The sequence below is a fragment of the Caretta caretta genome, chromosome 18, assembly GCF_965140235.1.
Source record: "Caretta caretta isolate rCarCar2 chromosome 18, rCarCar1.hap1, whole genome shotgun sequence".
In the NCBI taxonomy this organism is placed as follows: Eukaryota; Metazoa; Chordata; order Testudines; family Cheloniidae; genus Caretta; species Caretta caretta.
In genome coordinates, this window is record NC_134223.1 from 23,576,460 (window position 1) to 23,600,091 (window position 23,632).

A 23,632-nucleotide genomic window follows, 5' to 3' on the forward strand; every position below is an offset into this window, starting at 1 on the left:
CTGAGGATCTGACCCAGTGTGTTAAAGGAGTGTCATGAATTTTCACTTACTGCAGTTCAGATGCCATTGGGTCAGTTCATGAGAGAGACTTACAGTTGGTTTGGTTACCTTGGTAACTGATACATGAACATTGCATAGGATAGAGAGAAATGTGAATTTCAATTAAGTGTGCATTGTTGGATGAAGGCAGGATTTTTGGAGCTGAGGCTCATCTCTGCTAAGATATATGCATATGAATATGGGCAGACATCCTGTAGACAAAAATACCCTCATTAACAGATTCTGTACACTCATCTGCGACAGTAACTCTTAAGATAGGAGATGCAGAGATTACTATAGATCTTGGAAAAATATGTATTTGTCCATCTGTTACATATCCTCAGGAATGTGAAGAAAAACATTTATGCTACCATATCATGGTATCAGCATGTCTTACCTTGAAAGTGTTTATTACAGAGCATGAGACAGAACAGGTCTTTCAAGAGATCCACAGCTGAATAGTTCTGAATGTGGATAATACCCAGGCCTGGTAGCCAGTGAGTGACTGACTCTTAGTTTTAAGTGTAAAGGTTGCAGTAGTACCTTTTGCTTGTTGATCTGCCCTCCAGCACAGTGTCCCTGTGTGAGATCAGAATTAAAGGTTTGCATATTTAATGATTCACCAACTATCCTCAGCTAGTCAATTGTTCGTAAATAATATTGATTTAGAGCTACAGGGAAAGGTGGAACCAATGTCAGTTCTAACTGGGCTTGATTTAGCTGAATCAACACCCACTTGCAATCCACACAGTCAGCTTTCAGTAAACTAACATTCTATTTCCTTTCTTTTCCTTCAGTTTATATTTAAAATTTTATCTTCTGTTAGGTAGCTCTATAGTATTGCTAGGCTGTGATTATCATCTGGATTATAGTCCTGTTTTAGCCAGTGAAATTAGGACTGAGATAGAAAACAGCCTATCATGCAAGGGAAGATAGGTTGGGGCTGGAAATGCCACCAGAATAACTATCTGTCTTCATTTTACTTTGTATTGCACTTTACTGTCCTAAAATGTTCTGAACCCTGATCTGCTGCTGCCTGGTGAAGAGAGGGAATCACACAGGCAGCATCTGGGGAGTGGGCCCTTCTCTCTCCAGGCAAATAGAAATACTTTGTCTTCCCTCCATTGAAGTGAAACTATTGTAAGGTTTCTTTGATGCCATGTGTATGCTAATAGCTCTTTGGTATTGTTTTGCTATCTGAAGCCCTCTGGTGGACCATAGGCTGTACAAAAGGGTGAGTTAGCTGCCTGCTAGCCAGTTTCTCTCTCTATTCCATTTTAAATATTTTGCTTTCTGCTTGCTTGCATGGGGCTGCAGCCTAGATATGCCAGTAAGTTTCACATCCATTAATTATATGAAACAAAATACTGTATAAACTAACCCTATTGCAATTACTAACACTGCTGCTTTTCACAACAGGATAGAACTCTGCAGTAGATGTTACAAATGCATGAATAAGTGAAAAAAAGGACTTTTATATCCATCACTGGGCATGCTTAGAAAGTGGTATTGGTGGGAACTTTACAGTATCCAGATTTTTTTGGTTAACAGATTTTTAAACTTGAATGGGTCTGCACTGGCACATGCTAAATGGGTAATGACTTCCTTCGTAATTAAAATGTTGCAGCATTAATATTAGATTTTAGCATAATCTCAGTGAGCTCCTAAATTGTTTTAGCCTACACTAGATGGGTTTCCTTTTGTATTTTCTGACTGAGCTGTAGGGACAAAAAGGAGCTCTCCTCGCTGTTTCCTAAAATGGTTAAGCTTTAGTTTTCCTTTTCCTAGGAAGCAGTATTAGGTAAGTTACACACCTGGCTGCCCTGCCAGAGCCAGCTCGCAGGTTTTTTCCTTTCTCAGCTGATATTTAACATGAGAAAGAAGTGAAAATAAAAGGGAGAAGCTGGTGGTATTACAATTATCTGAATAAGAGAGCTGCAGTTGTACAAGTCCCCTACGCAGGGACAGAAATTTTCATCAACCCAGCAATACAACAAACTGGGTGCTGTCCGTGAAAGGGCAAAAATGAGGCCGAGATTTGTTACCACAGTGGAAGAGCGACAGTCATTATGTTCCTGTAATGCGGGGGAGTCTGCTTTCAAACAATGTGTGTGTAAAAGCACCCAGCAAGAAAGCTCAGTTCTCATGTTTGACAATGCAGAGGACAAAGGCTATTTTTCTTAGGCAAAAAGCTGCAGTGCTCATATTTTGTAAATGTCTAGTGGGGAGATTAATTAGACAGTTGCACACACACATCTTATAAACTAAATATCACTGTAAATTGCTCTCTACCAGTTGCAAGTTTAATTTTTGTGAATTAACCCTAACTTCTGCCCGCTATTACTGAGTCTGGTGTGGCCTTGTCTCTTATTGGCTTACTTATTGATCCTAACAAAAAACAATATAGTTATTGCAATTTTTGCAGAATTCTGAGACTTCTAGCACCAATTCTTCTTGCAAATGTCTTTTCATTCACATTTATAGGAAGAGTCACTTGATTTCTTACCTCATGAAATCTGAAGTAAGAATCCTATGAAATGGAGTTCTAAACACAGGTGGACCCAAATCCCTTCATTGTGCCATTTCTCTGAGTCTGACTTCTCTGATGTGATGCCTTGATAAAGGAAGGAGAATTTTGCTGCCATTCACAGACAGTTTAACAGATACAGATATTCTGCAAAGCTATCCTCCAGCACAATTTGGTTTATTTTTAGGAAATGAAGTCCAGTTCACAGTGAAGTGCTTTACACATCTTGCAGACTAATTAGAGAAAGCATGCAGAATTAGTATAGCCTTTTCCCTGCCATACTCCCTTACTAAAGGATTATTACTCCATTGTTATTTGCTATTCTAATGCTCTCTGCAGACTGAGGCTGGGATTTTCAGACATGAGTTGGGTGTCTAGCTCCCCACAGCCCCTTTGAAAACATTAAGCCTGAGCTATTCATACTGAAAAGGAGAAATCAAATTGTTTTTAGAACGACGCATTTATTTTCAATATATCAGCATTCATCAATTGCAAGGATAAATAATAAGTAAAAGGGATGACCTTTTTTTCTTAATGCAGAAATATATTTAAATTGCCCCCCCCTTTGTGTGTGTGTGCGCGCGCGCAAACCAGAAGTTGGTCTCACTTTCTCTCTGGAAAATAAAATCATTTCCTTTTCATGTGCTCAATAGGAGAGACTAAGGCAAAGCACAAGGCACGCCATCCTCTCATTAGGGCTGGGAACAGAATCCAAGAATCCTGCCTTCTAAGGCCTGATTGTGTGTTGCATTGGTGTAAAATGTTACAGATCAGAATAGCATCATTTTATATTCACTTTACATGGGTGTAAACGACTGCACTTGGTGCAGGGCAGTGAGATTCAGACCCCTAATCCTCTGTTCTCTATACACACCCTTCCAGAGCTCAGAACAGAACAGAGGCATCCTGATTCCCAGTCTCCTCACAGTGTCACTGCTGCTTGATGGTTTTCTGAACAGCTACCAGCGTGCTTGATTACAAGCTTGTCAGTTTCCCTGTGCTGCTTCTGAAGGCTCTTGCTGAGCAGTAGTGGGAGAGGCTAAGGAAAGGAGACTCTTTTCCCCTCTCCCAACTGCAACTAAACACTGCATCTGTGTTTCTGAAGTTGCTCAATACTTTTCAGAGAAACAGAAAACTTAGGAGAAAAGAATCCAAAAGTTGGAGTTTGGGAAGAGACAGGAAGGTGGCTTTACCCTTCCTCCCAGTGGTGGGAAGTGAAGAGGTTTCTAGATTTATCAGGCACCTAGAAAAGGGTCCAGAGACAGTACCCTAATGGGAATCCTACTAGCTGGGACTTGCCAATACGCTGTCCTGGATTAAATGGAGGACTTTCCATCTTTCATATTAATGTCTGTTTAACTGAGTTAGTAGTCATGGGGCTGGTAGGTGTTGGGCCTGTGCAGGTGTTTGTAGCTATATATCGGTGTGCTGTTTGCCACAAAGACCTGTGTTATGAGACTGCACTGAAGATGAGCATAATTGCAAATTAACAATTCATTATTCAAAAAGTTATGCTGCTTCCCCTCCAAACTCCTCTCCTACCATCACAGTTTTGCTGCTGCCCTTCAGTCTTCATCCTCTTCAATGAATTGCTCTTTAACTTCCCTGTCCCCCCATACAGTTAGCAGTTACCGCTCCAGTCCTCTGCTGCTTCGCTTGTCACTTTCTGCCCTTTCCCTTCACCTACAGACAAGAAGCAGCACAGGTTACCTGCTAAATTCACTTGCTCAACTATTGCAGAATGCATAAGGGGCTCTCATGCAAACTGCACTGCTTCCTGTAGGACAGGCTGTGAAGCTCTGAAAGATTTCTTTCCAGCTTCCCAGCTATGCACGCAGGTAACACAGAACAAAAGTACTGGATTTGTAGCAGAAGTGAGTAAATGTTAAGAATTTCATTATTCTAGAAATAATAAAATGAGACTTACACTTTAATGTCTCAGAATGAGCCAGTCAGGTTCAAAGCTGAACAGAAAAGCATGAAACAGAAAAGCACACATTAGGAATAGAGGAGAGAACAAAGAAATTGTGCCAACATGCCTTTCTATCCAAGAACAGGACTCCTAAAAGAATACATGCATGCTGCAGTCTCAAGATTACCTACAACCGATACATCTTGCATGGTCTGCACTCTTAAAAGAGTCTGCTGAGAGGACTCTATAGGAGAATGTACGTTAGGTTTCTTCTTTGCGAGATGTCCCTGTGGGTGCTCCACTACAGGTGAAGGTGCGTCTCTGCACCTTTGCTCAGAGAGTTTTGCAGCAGTGCCCGTACGGGTCGGGCACTCACGGTGCCTGTAACGGACCATTGGCACCTCAGTAGTGTGTGCGCGACCCAGACTCCTCCATTCCTTCTCAGCCGTCCCCAGCCTGACACATAGCTCAGAGTCCCCTTGAAAACCTTCATTTTTTCAAATAGATAGTAGTTTAAATTGGTAAATTAGGTTAGTTTAGATGAGTTAAGTTTCAATTGTTACCCTTTCGTCCTGTTTCAGAAAAAGAAAAATTATATCCTGTAGCTTAGTTAGAAGTAGCTAGGAAAATGCCTAGTTCGCCAGGTTTTAAAAGATGCACAACGTGCAGAGAGGGCAATGCCTATCTCAAATGGACATGCTCAATGTGTCCATTTGTCTGGGGGAATCTCACATTCCCCAGAAGTATGCCCATTGTAATAAACTGAAAGCTAGGGCACAAAAAGATAAAGACCTGAGATTTACACTTATCCTAATGGAAAAGTCCCTCAAACCAGCCTCTGACCCTGGACCAGAGTTGTCATCTTGCCAAAGGTCACCAGTTTCCTCACCGCCTAGATCAGTGGTGGGCAATCTGTGGCCCGTCAGAGTAATCTGATTGCAGGCGGCGAGACATTTTGCTGGTGTTGACCGTCCACAGGCACGGCCCCCCGCAGCTACCAGTGGCCGTGGTTCGCCATTCCTGGCCACTGGGAGCTGCGGGAAGTGGCAGCCAGCATGTCCCTGCAGCCTGCTGCTTCCCGCAGCTCCCATCACTGGCCTACATCCTCTAAGGACAAATAAAATGGTGGAAAAGCGGCCAGCTTCCTCACCTCACAGAGAACAGACCACTGTAAAATGGTTGCTGACCAAAGTGCTCTCATCGGTGCCAGCCACTCCGTGACTCAGCACATAGGGCACTCCGGGCACCTTCGGCACCAACCACTCAGGTGCGACGCTAGTGTCTCCAAGTTGCCTGCCTCCACACAGCAGCACCGTCAGCAGCGCCAAAGGGGAGGGTACTGACAACCGCTCCTCATCCCATGCTGCAGGCTAATGTGCCGAATGCGACAGCCCCACCACACTTCACCGCAGCACACTGCACAACCGCTCCGATCGGCACCCTGCTCCTTGGAACTGATGCTCTCAGCACCATTCCGTTTCCAGCATCATAAAGATTTGGTGGTCTTCCCAGCTCCAGAATCCCCTCTATTAGGCACCGATGTCTCACCGGGGCCCACGGTACTGCACCAGCAGCTCTCTCCGATACCATCACTGTTCTCCATTCTTCCCTGATCAGGACCCTGATTATTGCTGGACCACCACAGTCCTCATATTCTCATGATCTACCACCTTGGTATGGTCACCCATGGATGGAACCACCAGTGCCCTTCCCCGGTCAGGTTTCAGAGTAGCAGCCGTGTTAGTCTGTATTCGCAAAAAGAAAAGGGGTACTTGTGGCACCTTAGAGACTAACCAATTTATTTGAGCATGAGCTTTCGTGAGCTACAGCTCACTTCATCGGATGCATACCGTGGAAACTGCAGAAGACATTATATACACACAGAGATCATGAAACAATACCTCCTCCCACCCCACTGTCCTGCTGGTAATAGCTTATCTAAAGTGATCATCAAGTTGGGCCATTTCCAGCACAAATCCAGGTTTTCTCACCCTCCGCCCCCCCACACACAAACTCACTCTCCTGCTGGTAATAGCCCATCCAAAGTGACCACTCTCTTCACAATGTGTATGATAATCAAGGTGGGCCATTTCCTGCACAAATCCAGGTTCTCTCACCCCCCTCCAAAAACCACACACTTCCCCGGTCACTGGCCATACTGGAGTCCCTGGGGTTCCTATAGAAGGCACCATAGCAGGTACCACAGTCCACATAGGGAAGACACCAGACTCTCTCCTACACCTTCAGAGGCTTTAGCGGTGGACATACGGGAGGGAGCCCATGATTCAACAGGAAGAGAACATGGCTCCTGACACCTCACCAACCAATAATAATTCCTCTTCCTCACCAGACAAGGCTATTATGTCTCCACCACCAACCACTGCATAAGACTTTACCCACTTTCAGGACCTGTTCAAAAGAGTGGCTAACGAGCTTAATATTGCTCTGGAGGAAGTGTCGGAAACTCAGCATGAGTTAACCGATTTCTTACAGATATCTGTCTCCTTCAAGATAGCTTTGCCCATTAATGGGGTCATCGTGGAACTTGCCAAGATGGTGTGGCAAACTCCAGCCACAATACCCCCAACCTGCAAGAGGGCGGTCCAAAAATGTTATGTTCCCTACAAGGGATCTCGGGTCCTCTTTTCACACTCAGTACCCAACTTGCTGGGCCAATCAAAGGAGCAACAACAACACTTTAGGTCCACTCCTTCTGATAAGGAGAGTAAGATGCTGGATCTATTTGGCCACAAGGTATACTCTTTCTTCTACACTACAATTTCGGGTGGCGAATTACGCAGCTTTACTTGCCAAATATGACCACAGGAATTATGGCAAATTTATGGAATTTATTAATGACATTCCTGAGGAAAAGCGACAACAATTCAAATGTCTGGTCTCTGAAGGAGAGATGATTTCGCGCACGGCTCTATAGGCCACACTGGATGCTGCTGACATGGCCACGGCTACAGCTTTAGTCATGCGCTGTTGTCATGGTTCAATTCTTCGTCATTCCCACGGGAGATACAAAATACTGTCGAAGATTTCCATTTTGATGGAGAAAAACTGTTCGCAGCCAAAACCAATTAAGTGCTGCACACCACGAAGGATTCACGGGCCATCCTCCGGTCCCTGGGCATCCATACACCTGCCACAAGAAGGAGACAACCATATCAACAACCTAGATACCCGTCCTACACACAGCAACACCAAAGACCATATGATCAACAGCAAAAACAGAGGCAGAGACCACAACGATGATGCCCTCCACCACCAGCGGCATCTCCACCTACTTTCTCCAATAAGCAAATTTGAAGTCTTGGTTGACAGTCAGGAAGACCTCTCACCCGTTTCAGCACTTACACCATCCATCCAGCTTTTTGGAGACTGTTTGCTCCCATTCTATCCCAATTGGGTGGCTATCGCCACAGACAAATTGGCCCTGGAAGTCATCAGATCGGGCTATACCATTCCTTTCCTGTCTTATACCCCCCTCTTCACCCAGCCCTCCCCGTCCCTCTTCAGGGACCCCTCGTTATGCAAGAGGTAGAACATTTCCTCCAACTAGGGGCAAATGGACCTATTCGTGACGGCTTGCAACACAAAATGCCCCAAATTCTGCTCCTGAGCCTGTCTGAGGAAATAATCAATGGGGGACGCAGTCATGATCAGCTGGAACACAGACCTTCTATATGCATTCCCGCTGATACCATTACTACCCAGAGTAATATGGAAAATAAGGACCAACAGGGCCAAGGTCATCTTAATAGCCCCCACATGGCCGAGACAAGTGTGGTATCTGTAAATTACATAGATGTCGGCATGTATCACTATCATACTCCCTCTTCAGACTGATCATCTGACACAACGGGAGGGCCAATTCCAACATAGGGATGCTACATCTGAAGGCCTGGCTCCTCCATGGCTCTCTAATGAGGAGCTAGTTTGCTCTGAACAGGTCCAGCAGGTGCTACTACACAGCAGGAAACAGACTCCATGTAACACTTATCTCCATAATTGGAAAAGATTTACTTCATGGTGTGCTGCTAGACAAACCATCACAACATCTACACCTCTTCTAATTGTACTTGACTACCTCTTAGAATTGAAACAGTCCGCTCTATCCCTCAGCTCAGTTAAGGTACATCTTAACTGATCTTGCGGCTATCTTTACCTTTCACCAAAAAATCGGCAACACTACAATCTTTGCTCACCCAATCACAAAACAATTCCTTAAGGGCATCCAAACCCTTTATCCGGACGTGAGACCGCCTACGCAACCCTGGAACTTAAACTTGGTCCTTAAACAGTCCTCATGCTTAAACCCTTTGAACCTCTAGCAAACTGCTCCCTACTACACCTCTCCATGAAGGTGGTGTTTCTAATAGCAATCATATCAGCCAGAGGAGTGGGAGAAATCAGAGCGCTTATGGGAGACCCACCATATACCATCTTTTATAAAGATAAAGTAACGTTAAGTACCCATCCCAAATTCCTTTCCAAAATACATTCCTTCTTCCACATCAATCAACCGATACATGTACTAACCTTCTCCCCTAAACCACACGGCAATGCTTTTGAGGCTATGATGCACACCCTCGATGTTAGGAAAGCACTGTCTTTTTACTCGGACAGGACCAAGCCATTTAGAGTCTCACGGAAGCTTTTTATCTCCATAGCAGAATGTTCTAAGGGTAACTCCATATCCACTCAAGTATCTCTAGATGGATATCCGGATGCATTCACTTATGCTATCAATTAAAAGGCATACAACCTCCAGCAGGGATCAAGACACACACACTACTAGATCCATATTGGTGTCAGTAGCATTCCTACACAACGTTCCCCTTATAGACATTTACAAGGCCGCCACCTCTGGGCCTCAGAACATACCTTTGCTAAACAATATGCTGTCACACAAGGCCTTCAGGCAGATACTCGACTTGGTTGAACTGTGCTATCAGTTAATTTTCAGCCAACTCCGAAGCCCCTACCATCCTAGGCGGGCACTGCTCTTCAGTCACCTGAAGTGGAGCACCCACAGGGACATCTCTCTCGAAGAAAAGGTTACTCATCTTGTGCAGTAACTGAGGTTCTCCCAGATGAGTGTCCTTGTGGATGCTCCACTACCCACCGTCCTCCCCTCTACTTCGGAGTTAGGGGCAGGCTCCAGGGTAGAGAAGGAACTGAGGAGTCTGGATCACACGTGTGCTATTGAGAAGCCAACGGCGTGCGAGGGAGGCACTGCACCTGCGCAACCTGTATGGGCACTGCTGCAAAACTCCCCGAGCACAGGCGCAGGGATGCACCTTCACCTGGAGTGGAGCACCCCCAGGGACACTCAGCTCAAAGAACCTCAGTTACTGCTCAAGGTGAGTAACCTTCTCGTCGCATTCAATAATGAAAATAAAGACCCAGGTAATTTTGAAGGGAGAGAGATTGGGGGACAGAGCATTGATTTCAGTGGAGCTATGGCAAGTTATACCAGCTGAGGATCTGCCCCTGGGATTTTAGTGTGGCGCTCTGCAGCGGCTAGAGAGTTCAGTGCTACCTGTGAATGGAATGTATTTAACGTAAGAATTCTCTTGCTATTGTTGCAGTTTAAATGAATTGTAGGGCATATCGGAAACTACAGGTGCAGTACATGTGCAGGTTTCTCCACAGGCTATATATAGTAGGATGGATGGGATTCAAATCTCTTGGTTACACACTGGTACGAAATATTTAAACGGCTTGATTATATGACCAAAAAACAGCCAGGAACATCAATCACTTCGCTTTTATTTGAATTGTATATGATTTCACTGTCTGTCTGTATCACAGTCTGATATATAGTAAAACATTGATTCCTCAAATGTTTTAAAAAAAATGCTCTGAAGTTTCACTGTAAGTAGCTGAAATTAATGAGAAATTGTCTAAATTAAATATTCTATTCTGTTACAAGAATGTATGCGGAGCACAATTTAACACCTTCCACCTTTTAATGTACAGCAGATATGAGTGGATTTTTTTGGTCCATTTCCCATTCAATGGCTCACCTCTCCATCTACCACTAAGATCTACAGTGATAGTTCTTAGCCCACATGATTTTCCAAATAAAACAAAGGAATCTTCTTATACTATAGATGTAAATGGCTTCATGTATATTGTATAAATTAAATAATATATAACCGTCCCTGACATCTGAGATAGTAAGGAAGCAGCAGATCTTCATAGATTTTTCTTAAGACCTACCTTTAATATGACATGTATAAGGAACTAACCACTATGTGAACTCTAGTTTGAGGTGCACAGGGGAGACTTGGCATTTCATCTATAATAACTGAGCACAAAATATATTGCAAATGGATATATGTATGTAAAAATGGTCCACATTTGATTGTGTTCCCTCTACCCCATATGTCAGTTGTCTTTGTACATACTTGCATAGTGCCTAGCTCAGTGGGGCCCAATCCTTGATTAGGACCTTTGGGATCCACTGTAATACAAATAATTAAAGAATGTGAATCAGGTAAGTACAGCCAGTGACTAATGACTTTAAATCGAGCAGTTTTTCAGTGAATAATGGGTTATGTGCACAAGGGGACTGTAAATACCTTTTAGCACAGTGCATCAGAAATCATTCTAAGTGCACAGTTCTCATTTTCACAATAAACCACAGTTTCTGCTTCTTACTCTCGCAATCTGTACTAGTATTTTTTCTATATATTTGGAAAATGTAAGTGATGAGCTGCTGCTAGGCGTATCACCTGTCGCTCTGCTGAAGCATAAGAGACTTCTTCTTTATTGCTGTAAATGTGCATGTATCAACATGCACACAAACCCTGCACCATACAGTACACTAATACTCACACACACTGACACACCCCACACATACTGAATGTATATGCATACACACACGTGTTTGTGTTGCACGCACAGTGACAACACGCAGACAGACTTTTAGTAGGGCTGTCAATTAATCACAGTTAACTCTCGTGATTAACTCAAAAAAATTAACTGCGATGAAAAAAAGGTATCACAATTAATCGCACTGTTAAACAATAGAATACCAATTGAAATTTAGTAAATATTTTTTGATGTTTTTCTACATTTTCAACTATTTTGATGTCTATTACAACACAGAATACAAAGTGTACCATTCTCACTTTATATTTTTTATTACAAATATTTGCACTGTAAAAACGATTAAAAATAGTTTTTTAATTCACCTCATACAAGTACTGTAGTGCAATCTCTATCGTGAAAGTGTAATTTACAAATGTAGATTTTTTTTTTTGGTTTTGTTTTTGAGTGCAGTTATGTAAAACTCTAGAGCCTACAAGTCCACTACTACTTGTTCAGCCAATCCCTAAGACAAACAAGTTTGTTTACCTTTATGGGAGATACTGCTGGCTGCTTCTTATTTACGTCACCTGAAAGTGAGAACAGGTATTCACATGGCACTGTTGTAGCTGGCATCGCAAGGTATTTACGTGCCAGATATGCTAAACATTTGCATGCCCCTTCATGCTTCAGCCACTATTCCGGAGGACATGCTTCCATGCTGCTGATGTTTGTTAAAAAAATACTGCGTTAATTAAATTTGTGACTGAACTCCTTGGGGGAGAATTGTATGTCCCCTGCTCTGTTTTACCCGCATTCTGCCATTTATTTCATGTTATAGCAGTCTCAGATGATGACCCAGCACATGTTGTTTGATTTACGAACACTGTCACTGCAGATTTGACAAAATGCAAAAAAGGTACCAATGTGAGATTTCTAAAAATAGCTATAGCACTGGACCTAAGGTTTAAGAATCTGAACTGCCGTCCAAAAGCTGAGAGGGACAAGGTGTGAAGCATGCTTTCAGAAGTCTTAAAAGAGCAACACTCTGATGCAGAAATTACAGAACCCAAACCACCAAAAAAAAAATTAACCTTCTGCTGGTGGCATCTGACTCAGATGATGAAAATGAATATGCATCGGTCCACTCTGCTTTGGACTGTTATCAAGCGGAATCTGTCATTAGCATGGATGCATATCCTCTGGAATGGTACATGAAGGGACATATGAATCTTTAGCACATCTGGCACATAAATATCTTGCAATGCCAGTTACAACAGTGCCATGCAAATGCCTGTCTCACTTTCAGGTGACATTGTAAACAAGAAGCAGGCACCATTATCTCCTGCAAATGTAACCAAGCTTTGTCTGAGTGATTGGCATAAGTAGGACTGAGTGGACTTATAGGCTCTAAACTGTTACATTGTTTTATTTTTGAATGCAGGTTTTTTTTGTACATAATTTGACATTTGTAAATTCAACTTTCATGATAAAGAAATTGCACTACAGTACTTGTATTAGGTGAATTGAAATACTTTGTTTTTTTTACAGTGCAAATATTTATTAAAAATAGAAAGCGAGCACTATACACTTTGTATTCTGAGTTGTAATTGAAATCAATATATTTGAAAATGTAGAAAACAGCCAAAAATATTTAAATAAATGGTGTTATATTATTGTTTAACAGTTTGATTAATTGTGATTAATTTTTTAATCGCTTGACAGCCCTAATTTTTAGTTTACATTATGAGGTTTCATTATTTGAAGGGGGAAAAAAAAAGCGAAGGGGAGAAGGTGTTCTCCCAAAGAATTACCTGGATTAAATATAACAGATTTCCCAGAGCAGGCTAAGATTTTTTGGGTGGGATTTAAGTAAGAAAGCTGCAGATCTCAAAGGGCCTTATTTAGTCACTATTAATTGGCTACATTACTGCAGCAGTGATAACGTGCTGTTTCAGAAGGAACTGGTAATAATAACCTACCATTAGTAGCTCCTTTCATCCCAAATTAACCTTGAAGAGATTTCAGCTATGCCGAATCTCTACTGCTCTCCCTTGAACATATAAAATGTTCACCTGTTCCTTTGTTTAAACTTCCTATTAACCTCCCACATGCAAGTTTTGTAGCTGCAGCCTGCATCTGTATTCTGAACAAGACACTCACAGAGAGATGTGTGACACTCCAGTGAGCCTTTCTCCCATTATTCTGAGGAGCTGGTATTCATAACAATCAGGTCTTCCTGAACTGTTGTACTGGTTAAACTACTATCTGCTTACAGCAAAGGTTCTAGCCTGTTTTCTTGGGCAGAACAAGCAAAATTACCATAAGAAACAAGCAATAATATAAGGAATAAATTCATTTATGGCAGCATCCTTTTAAAAACTTCATCCCATTGGTTATATGTGGTTCTCTGCTTTTGGGAGGGTATATGTACCATCTGCTGTCAATTACTCTGGTAAGTACAACTTCTTTATTTCATGCCTGAATGAACAACCACATAAAATGTCCTCTGTTGCTCTCTGCAGGCCAGTCCTTCCCCCAGCAGTTCAAAGATACAGCCTCTCCCACCCTTGTACACCAAGGTTCTTTTAATAAAAGCAGGAAATGTGTGATATGCAGCAGCCATTGCATTAAATACCCAATTTCTTATGTGTCTTGTAGTAACATTAAGAATGGGGGCAATGTTCGGGGGAGGGGGCAAAGCCCTCTCCTGAGTGATCCAATGTAAGGATAATGGGAGAAAAATGTTATGTGGGGCGTGTGTCAAGGTGGCTGTAATGAAAGTTTCCAAAATAATTTTGTTTCATTTACCTTTTGCAGGGACTGAATGTTTTTGTTGTGTTAAATTGCAGGCCCCATGCTCTGGGGTGTCATTCTTATTGGGCCTTTCTGTCTTTTTTGTTTTGCAATCCAAATGAGATATCTGGAAAAAGGCAAGAGCTCCCATTTCCTAAATTTCACACAAGTCAATTCAGCTCTCAGAGCAACAGGTAACTGACTAAAAAGCTTTCTGTGGCTCTAATTCACTCTGTCCTTTATATTACTGACCTCCAGCATTGCCAGAACTTTTTTGCTGTAAACTCACTTACTCATTGAACATTTCCCTGGCTGGGCATTATAGAGTATTTTTTATGAAACAGCTTTGCCTTATGCTTTACCCATGAAGCTATTGTCTGCTGTAACTTTTCTAAGTAGGCCTAATTCATTTGCTCACAAATTCTCATATGAAATTTGAGGGAAATAATAAAATACAAGCTGCTGCTGGCTTTCAGGGCTGTTGCTTACTACATTGCTTCAGCACATAACAATGCAACTTTGAATAAGTAATAAAATCCAAAGGTCATGAGAACTGTCTAGCTGGGGCACTTTTGGAGCTGTGGGATTGTTTGTGATCTTCACGCATCACAGGGTCACAGCTCAAAAGCTCTGTTCACATTTAAAAGGACCAAACCTCACAGTTAACTTACTAGAACACCATAAAAGGGGGGCAGTGATACTCCCTGTCACCCTGGCTTACTCAATCCAGGTGCCCTTCACTCACTTGTGAAGAATGACCCTGTACCTGGAGGTGGCCAGCGTGGCCTCTGGCCAAAATGTGTGATTCAGAGGTCTCCAGTGGAGCCTTTGACACTGGGTCCCTACCTCATACAGATACACTAGAAAATAAATTCACCTTCTTCCCAATTCTGCGCACCATTCACAGGGCCCAATGCAACAGCATCACAGCTCTTCCTGATGAAGGCTGCATGTGGGGCAGCGCTCCAGGGCCTCAGGCTACAGAGTTCACATTTCAGCACCAGCAGGACTTCACTTGAACAGCCCTGTCAGCCACATCACAGCACTAAGAGACACTTTCAAAAATGCCCTTAACTAATGAGAACATGCATATAGAGCTGAGACAAGTTACAGCCCCCACCTAAAACTTGGGCCTAGTGCTACTTCTGCCCATGGCTGCCCTGACTTAAAGTACTGACACCTGTGACTGCAATTTGGAGCCTGCTCATATCCAGATGAACCATCCACTCGGAGAGCAGCTATTTTTGGGGCAAAAGCCTCCTTCATTTTATAAAAATCTGGTACAATTTTTTATTCTGGTGGGTTGCTAATGCTGGCAAAGGAAGGGAGCCTTCAAAGATCTCGGCCCCCTTCCCCACCTGAAATTCAAAGTGAAAAGAGATGAAACAAGGTGCAGAGAATGTCTTGGCTAGTTGAGGTAAGGCAGCACCAGCTGTCGCTGTCTTGTGAGCAGCACTGCTATTATGAATTTCTATTTACAGGGGTTATAATTTGTCCAGGAATCCATCTTGGAATCACATTTTCATATTTTGAAATTTTAGTTTGTACTTTTTTGTTTTTTTTTTACACTGAGTGCTAGGAAGTGGAAGATAACTGGCCTGTTCTAGTTTATATCAGTGTAAAAACATCACCAAATAAAAATGGCACTCATCAAGAGATTATTTTTGTTTAATTATGGAAGTATTAAAGGCTACTGCTGGGAACAAGAGTAACTACTTTCCAAGAGGGTTTCTGAAGCACTTGCATTGAGCACTTTTTATGTGACAAATTGGCAAGACTTCGGATTGAACGACTGGACAAAAAATAATCAGTTCAAAAACATTATCTCAGGTTCACTTGAGAGCAATTCAGAGCTATTTGGTCATTAATAAGTATTTTAAATTCTATATAAGAAAAAATATGTATATGTTTTGTCTCAAACAATTTAAAAACAGCTCAGAAAAATGCAAAAAGAAGACCTTAACTCTGATTCCGTTTCTTCATTCTTGCACTTGGCACAGGGCTGGAGAAAAAAAGATCCTTGTGCCATCTCTGTGCCACCCAACTCCCAGTCCCCACTATACAAAAGAGCAGCCTCAGAGGTGCTTCAGTTTACATTCTAGCTGCACTGAGCCAGCGAAGAACAGCCAGCGCCTCCTCCACTACACCCAGCCTCCTTCTACTGAGGAGCAACAAAGAGCACAGGCAGAACCATTCCAGTAGCTCTGTGTCAGCCAAGGAACCCCCTTGTATTGCACCTGGGCCCTGCTTTTCTAAGTATGAGTTAAAGATAAAACATCATCCTTAGCTTTAATCTTCTTGATTGCTGTCTGTGTCACCACAACTTTCACACTGTTTAGGCATATTCTTTGTATTAACATGCAGTACATTATAAAAATAAATGACTACCTGTATAAACATACTCACCTATCTTCCTTTCCCCCTCCCAACACACATGGGGCTATTGACTATGTGGGAAAATGTAACAAATTCAAAAAGTATTAACATTAGCATCATCTTTGAGTCCTTTTCCAAATGCTGTGGGATACGAGGCGGTGAAGCACATGCGGTCTGTGACTGTAATTGTGCATTCTGCACCACCTTTCACGAATGAACACACCATTGTTTGGTATGTTATACCTGGGAAACTCAGGAATGGAATGTTCTTTATGTTTAAGCATCAACCAACACCCCAGTTCCAAAATTTGTACAAACCTTGTAACTAGTACAGGACTCATTTGACCAAGAAAGGTGTTGCATATTTGTGAACAGGATCTGTACTAGTGCAAATATTGAATGGTACAGTAATCAACTTGCATTAGCATGCATATTCCACTTAAACAGGTATGCACCAGTACAGATGTTGCATGTCCTAGGTTGAAGTTGGCAGCAAAGCATGTCTTGCATTTTTCCAGCAAAACTGTGCTCTGTTAGTGTAGAACTTGCATGTTGAAGTGCTAAACATGGAGACAGCATGTATCAGTAAGAGCCACAGCTGACCAATTGTGCATGTTCTCAATGAGACCTATAGTAATAACAGGTGAATTTTGTATTACAGTAAGAGGTGCAACTGAAAAATGCACAAGTTGCACTACCTGTCCTGCATCGTAGATGATATTTTGTGCATATGGTGTGATTAGTCTCAACATTAGATGTGAACTAGGGCACAGCTAGGGAGAAGTAACTTTTCACTTTCCTGCTGCACAGAAAGAGAGCTTAAATTTTAACAAATTAAGAATATTCTGAGTTTGTGTTTATTGGGTTAAATACCATATTATAAATTCCCTCTACTGGTTCTGAATATGTATATCCTGTAATACAAGAACAACAGGACCACCAGATAATTAGCAGAACAACCACAGTGAGCTGCAAAGAGAGAATATGGAGTAACCTCCATAGGACACAGAATGGAGAATTCCTCCCAGGCAACTGGAGTGAAATCCTGGATCTGTTGAAGTCAATGGGAGTTTTGCCGTTGACTTCACTGGAGCCAGGATTTCACCTTAGCTCCCTTACAGCAGAAAAGAAAAGCTAGCCATTGACATGTCTTTCACTGCAATACTTTTACTACACTACAAAATTGAGTTATTGTTTTACAGCAATGGGGCTCCCTGAATCTATACTGGAATGGTTTAAATCCTAGTGTCAGTCAAAACTGTTTAGTGTTTCAAAATGTGGGAGTGAGATGCCACTTTCAGCCATAGTTCATGTTGTTAGTGTAGCCAGGGCTTCAGAGTCATGCCACATGTGATGAAATACAGCAGACCCCTTTTTCATTTTTGATCAGCAATATCCACACTCTGTGTCCTCCCAAGCATGGAATTCTCAAACACTTCAGTAAAATAAAGACAATGAGTAATGTTCTAAATGCATGCATACTGACCCGTGTGATCCATTCATTCATTGCTGGAACCTTTGCCCCGCAGTGTCACAAGCTTACGGGATGTCCTTAATGCTAGAGCTCTGATTTAGCTGAAAGATAGTTTAAAACACCTAGTTAAAAACATCAAATAGCTCCATACTGGCTACATTCCTACATAGGTGCACACACACAAAGTTATTCCACATACAGTCACTGGGCCAAATTCAGAGATGATGTGTAAGTTTGTATTGGTTACACATCAATATGTAAGTATAAAAAAGTCTCTGGGTATAGGGGGCCAAAAGATAATGTAGTGGTGGATACCTACTTTAATTTGCACTCTATTAGTTGCTCTTTCTGCTAAGCACCTCTGTTCTATCCCCATAGCATCTAAATTATGCAAACCTATGGCTTTGTTACATTCATTCAGATTTAGTTGGACTCCCTTATGCCCACTTACAGATGAGAAACTTTCAATACTTTATAAAGTACCTCTGAATTTGTCCCTTTGTAGTGTCTCTAAGTCAATTTGCTTAAGAAATTAATATACTAACAACTGTGTATGTGTTCTGCTAAATCCTTCTACTTGGGTCATAATCACAACCTTTTGGGGGACAACTACCCTCAGAATAACTGAGCAAGGACATGCAGACTCAGGCAGGTTTTTTTCACATAGATATGATTCTGTAGAAAGTAGCTTATTCCAATACACTGCATCTGAAATCAGGTTTAATATGCTGTTCATTCTGAACTGGAATTAATGCATTGTGATGGTTCATAGAAATGAGTCCGTGTCTAGCTAGAATGTCTAAAATTATTTTACTAAGTTGTGTATATTGTAATAAAAAATAGTCAAAATCATATGGGTTATATAGTCCTAATGAGCTACTTCAACTCCAATACAAAAAACCCTGTGCGGTTCCTTTTGTGACACTGAGTGCTTTGTTTGACCAAGACGAGTTAAATTGAGCTATACGTAGTGGAGACAAAAGCAGAGGTATATAAAACTGCATGAGAAACTCATTCCCTATCTAACAATGACTGGGACCCCAAACTCTCTCCCTTGAATCTGGGTTCCTTACTAAGCAACTTGATAAAGTCTTGACAGTGCAATAGCCTAGGTCAATTCTGGGTGTCTGCAGTTGTTTATTTAGTCACTTCGAGGAAGCCTCAGTGAAGTGACAAAGCAACAAAAAGCAAGAGTATGTTAATCAAGTAGTGGCCTTAATGGCTTTCTAGGCATGACACACATCATATTTAATTTGTTTAGTTTTAAATTTCCCAGATTTTCACTTAACTAATGTACTACAGCTTTGTAAATAGCACCTAGATCCAATGGTAATAGGTGCTACATAAATCAATGAATGCACTTGCATTTCTTAAGTGCTCACAACTGTAGCATCTGAATGCTCTTTACAGAGTTAGTACTCCATGGAGAGATCGTCCCCCTGACTGGGGATTATGAAGATACAAATAAATATATCCTACAAGTATACAGACTATTCAGATGCTGACAATGAGACTGAGATAATAAGTTGAAGTAACGTACCTGCTTTGCCACTGATGCCAGTATAAAGTCCATACACACATGTAAATTCTACTAATCTATGGTACTGTATAAATTAAGTAGAACTTTCCCATGGAAGTCTGGAATAAATCTCTTCTCTTCTCCCCACAATGCTGGATGCAGCAGCAGCTGCCCATGTTCAGTGTCCTACTTAGAAAAGGGGGCAGCACAGAAAGTGCGTTTTGCTCAAATTATCTGGTACATGAGGCAGCAGCAGAAAAGCAGTTGATGAAAAGCAGTCATAAAAGACAAATAATTAGGTAAGATGATTTGATAGTAGAATGAATTTGGGTATTAAATAAAGTTGTCCAGAAATGGGTTGCAAAAGGTGAATTCTTTCTGAATGAGTTTTTTCTCCTCTTCCCTGGCTCCCAATTGTTTACTTTAGGTGATGGCTACTTCATACTGGAAGTTGTAGTGAGGGATCCCTTTGACTTTTGCCTGTTGAAATTCGTTTGGAATAGAAATGTTATAGAGGGCCTTTTTATTGTTTCAGAGTGAAAGAATTGAAAAAGGCCAAGGAACTTGAAGATACACAGCAGCATCCCGTAGCAATGTGACATTGCTTTTCAGACTGTTTTCATTTTCTGTTTTTAGCAGAGACATGCAACAACAAAAAACCCACTGCAGTTCTGGGAATCTCAGCTGCAGGATTTTAACAGTAATGTTTTGGTCATTGCATTTGCACTTTCATGGACAACTTTTAATTTGTTCAGCAAGACATCTTGGAACTCAATCTTCTGTTGGATCATGGGAAAAAAAACACCAGGAGGAATTTGTGAGTTGCTTCATTCTCTCCAAAAGAAGCGATTAATTATCCTTTTCATATAGGGCTGTATTAAAACGTGTGGAACTGTACAAATATTATACCAAAAATATTGTTAAAAGGTGGGAATGCACAAGCAACACAAGAATGCTATTCCTGCACCTGTCAATCATCTCCAAGAAACTGAAGCTTCAAGAGTCAGTGGCGGGGCTTAGATCAGTAAATCTTTATTGGGTACATGCATTCTCATTTCCTTTGCACTTCTGTCCTTTCTTTTTATTTGAATCTCTCTACAGCACACTTAATGCAACTTTTTAAATCTGCAGGTTTTTAATACATCCCGTGGAAATTTACAGAGTGGGTTGGCATATGAGGCAAATGGGTAATGCATGGGAAATAAAGAGAGCAGCTTGAGCAAGTTTTTAAAAGTTCCTTTTTTTGGTATTTTTTCTAGAACCTGCAAGTATTTCAAGTGTCATGTACTTATTCTCATATTCAGCACTTTATTTTCTGGCCTTTTAATTATTTACTTAAAATAGTTTGTAACGTATGTAGCACTTTTTTTTTTACAGTAATTTTGTTGTTCTGAGCAGTCACATACATATGTTGCCTGGACATTTATACCACCTAAAGATCAGAGTGGTGCTCCATCCTGGCCAGTAAATTTCTTATTTTGGCTATTTCATCAAAATCTGGGCAGTTTCTGTATATATAGAAGGTAGAAATGGAAAATGAGAAATAATATTTGAAAGGGAATATATTGATTAATTACTAAATATTTTATTCACAAAGGGTTAATAACTTGGCAAGATAAAATTATTATTTGTATAGTTTTGTCTGAATGAGCGAAGAGTGTGGATGTATTGTTTGTATATATTGTATATATTAAAACAGAGATGTGCATGAATTCAAGAAAAAAGAAATGAAAAAAGCAAAGCATTAGTGGCTATGGTCTGTAAAATGAAACAAAAAACTTTATTTCACTATAAGAAACTTTATTTTAAATGTTCTTTAGAAGAACATTTTGCTAAAGCATGACTAAACTGCAAAAAAAAAAAAGAGCTACTGTATTTAGACTTAGGAAAAAAAGGCAGAGTAACTTTACTAAAAAAGGATATGTTTACATTTGATTTTGGCTACCAGGAGGTTTTTTTTTTTAATTTTATTTTTATTTTTTGCCAATGGTGCCAAGTAATGTGAATGCTAATATTGCTTAAGAAAATTAAGTTACTTTTGCAAAGCAGATAATCATAAGAATACAAAAATGTATCTAGCTTAACACCATACACTCACTCCAATAAAGAACACTTAGAATGAACATAAACTGAAAAAAGAAATAGTATGAAAGTAGAAAATATGTTTCACATTTTCATATCTCCTGCTGGAAGTCAGAAAATGTAATAAAAATGCACAAAAATTTAAAAAAATAAAAAGTAAAACTTAAAAGATGCAAACTGGTCTTGTAGGGGTGTCATGGTATATTGCTATTTCTACATAGTGAGGAGCCAAAGAAATCAGATACTTTTTAAATTGAAATACTAATTAAAAATTGTCATGACGTTTAGACAATAGGGGCCTGATCTTAATTACACTAGTAAATATCAGGAGTAATTCTCCTGAAGTCAGTGCAGTTACTCTGGATTTACACAAGTGTAGCTGAAATCAGAAATTGCTTCTGTGACTTTATGTTGCTAGTACCAGTTTAAAATTTCCAAACGGTTGGTGTAAATTTTACATGGTTAGTTTTGAAATAGTTGCTCTTTCTTGATCCTGGCCACCAACTAAAATGTTTAAACTCCAGGCTTTTTGTGAAGCCTAAAAATATTCACAAATGAGCTTTTAAACTGGTGTCTTTAAAAAAAGGGTAAACACAAAGATTGTGGCAAAAAACTGGGGTCAGTGCTCTTGGTGCCTTTTCTATAAGTGTATCTGGTTTTTAATTACTTCCTTTCACTGCCAGCATTGAATTACAATATATGTGCTATATAGCTCTTTATCAGAACTCTGTACGTTTGTGAACTTCTACTTTATGACCTGATTCAATTAAAAAAAAAATTGTCTGGCTTCCACACTGTGGCTGTGGAAGCCTCATAATCTCCATATATTTTATTGAAATGGAACCTTACGCATTAAGTATTCCACACACAAAGAATGGGAACGGAATTTGAAAATAAACTCCTTTGGAATGAACTGGAATGCTCTGTATTAATCCTGGAAATACTCTGACATTTTGAAATATAAATGTTTGTCCCATTGACTGGCATTATGACAAATATAATCTTTTCCTAACAAGAGTAATGACCTCAGTGGAAACATTTTAACCCCTTATATTTGTACTTAAAATTTTCAGTAAAATACAGAGCTATTTCAAGTTACCCTTCCAGATCCATAGGCCTGGTGGTGTACCTACTGATAAAGACCCTGATACAACAAAATATTTACACACATGCTTAATGTTAGCCATATGAGTAGTTCCATTAACTTAATGGGACTACTAACATGCTTAAAGTTAAGTATATCCTTAAGTACTTTGCTGAACAGGGCTGTAACCTTTCACTGAATGTGACCACTGATGAGTTAAAAATGCTCTCCTATTGAAAAAGCTTTTCTGCTTACCCCTTTCTTGACTGTGGAACTTATTTCTGATAGAAGATACATAAGTGCAGCTTTCTTGGATAATCGGGATTCCCAAGTGCCAGGAGCAGGACCTTCTTCTGCCTCCTGAATATGGAATTGCTCCTTTGTGTAACACGTTTGACATAAGTAATACTGTGTGAAAGAAATAAAGAATATAACATGAACTCCCTATATGGTTGCACGCTTACAGCAGTTCCACACAGTAGTTGGTGCCCAACAGGGGGTCCCCAAGACTTGCATGTAAAACTAGTATAGATGTCTCTTTTTTGTAAGTTTTATTTTTGTAACTGTGCATGTAAAGCATCACTGAATCAATGGATCTGTTGAAGAACTCAGCTGCTGGAACCATGCAAAATGTTTTGAATTGCCCTTAAAATATGGAAAATGTTTTCTGAATGCTTTATATTCTTTCTGCTGTAAATTAAAAACAAAAAATTTCCCCATACTAAGTGTATTTCTTTTAACATTTTCTCTTCTATTTTAATCAAGAAGAAGCTGAAGATTCCTCAAGTATGTGTATATATATCTCTATATCCTTGTAAAGTATGGATCTCTGTCACACACTTAGAAGACCTACTTGTAAATTCACAGTCTCTTACCTGACTGAATTTCAAAAGTAAACATAATTTTTTAAAACAAATTCTGCTTTTAGTGTGTGTACAGCTCCCATTGGATTCAGTGGGATCCATGTACTCATGTGAGAGGAGAATGTGGTCCTTAAA

The 23,632-nt window shown here is 40.5% G+C and overlaps 1 protein-coding gene across 17 annotated transcripts in view; it reads left to right on the plus strand.

Moving 5' to 3' along the window:
• Nucleotides 1-23,355, plus strand: part of CAMTA1 (calmodulin binding transcription activator 1) — a 939,042-nt gene extending 915,687 nt beyond the window's left edge. For 8 of the 17 annotated variants that reach the window (XM_075121021.1, XM_075121016.1, XM_075121014.1 and 5 more), the window contains 3 exons: nucleotides 1,243-1,273; nucleotides 14,124-14,293; nucleotides 16,100-16,496. In XM_075121021.1, coding sequence (XP_074977122.1) covers nucleotides 1,243-1,273; nucleotides 14,124-14,293; nucleotides 16,100-16,301 — 403 coding nt within the window. In that variant the 3' untranslated portion in view covers nucleotides 16,302-16,496. Of the gene's footprint in view, nucleotides 1-1,242; nucleotides 1,274-14,123; nucleotides 14,294-16,099; nucleotides 16,497-19,630; nucleotides 19,768-19,895 lie in introns of those variants that run through there. The other 9 variants (XM_075121022.1, XM_075121025.1, XM_075121026.1 and 6 more) reach the window with 4 other exon arrangements.
• Nucleotides 23,356-23,632: the final 277 nt, after the last annotated feature.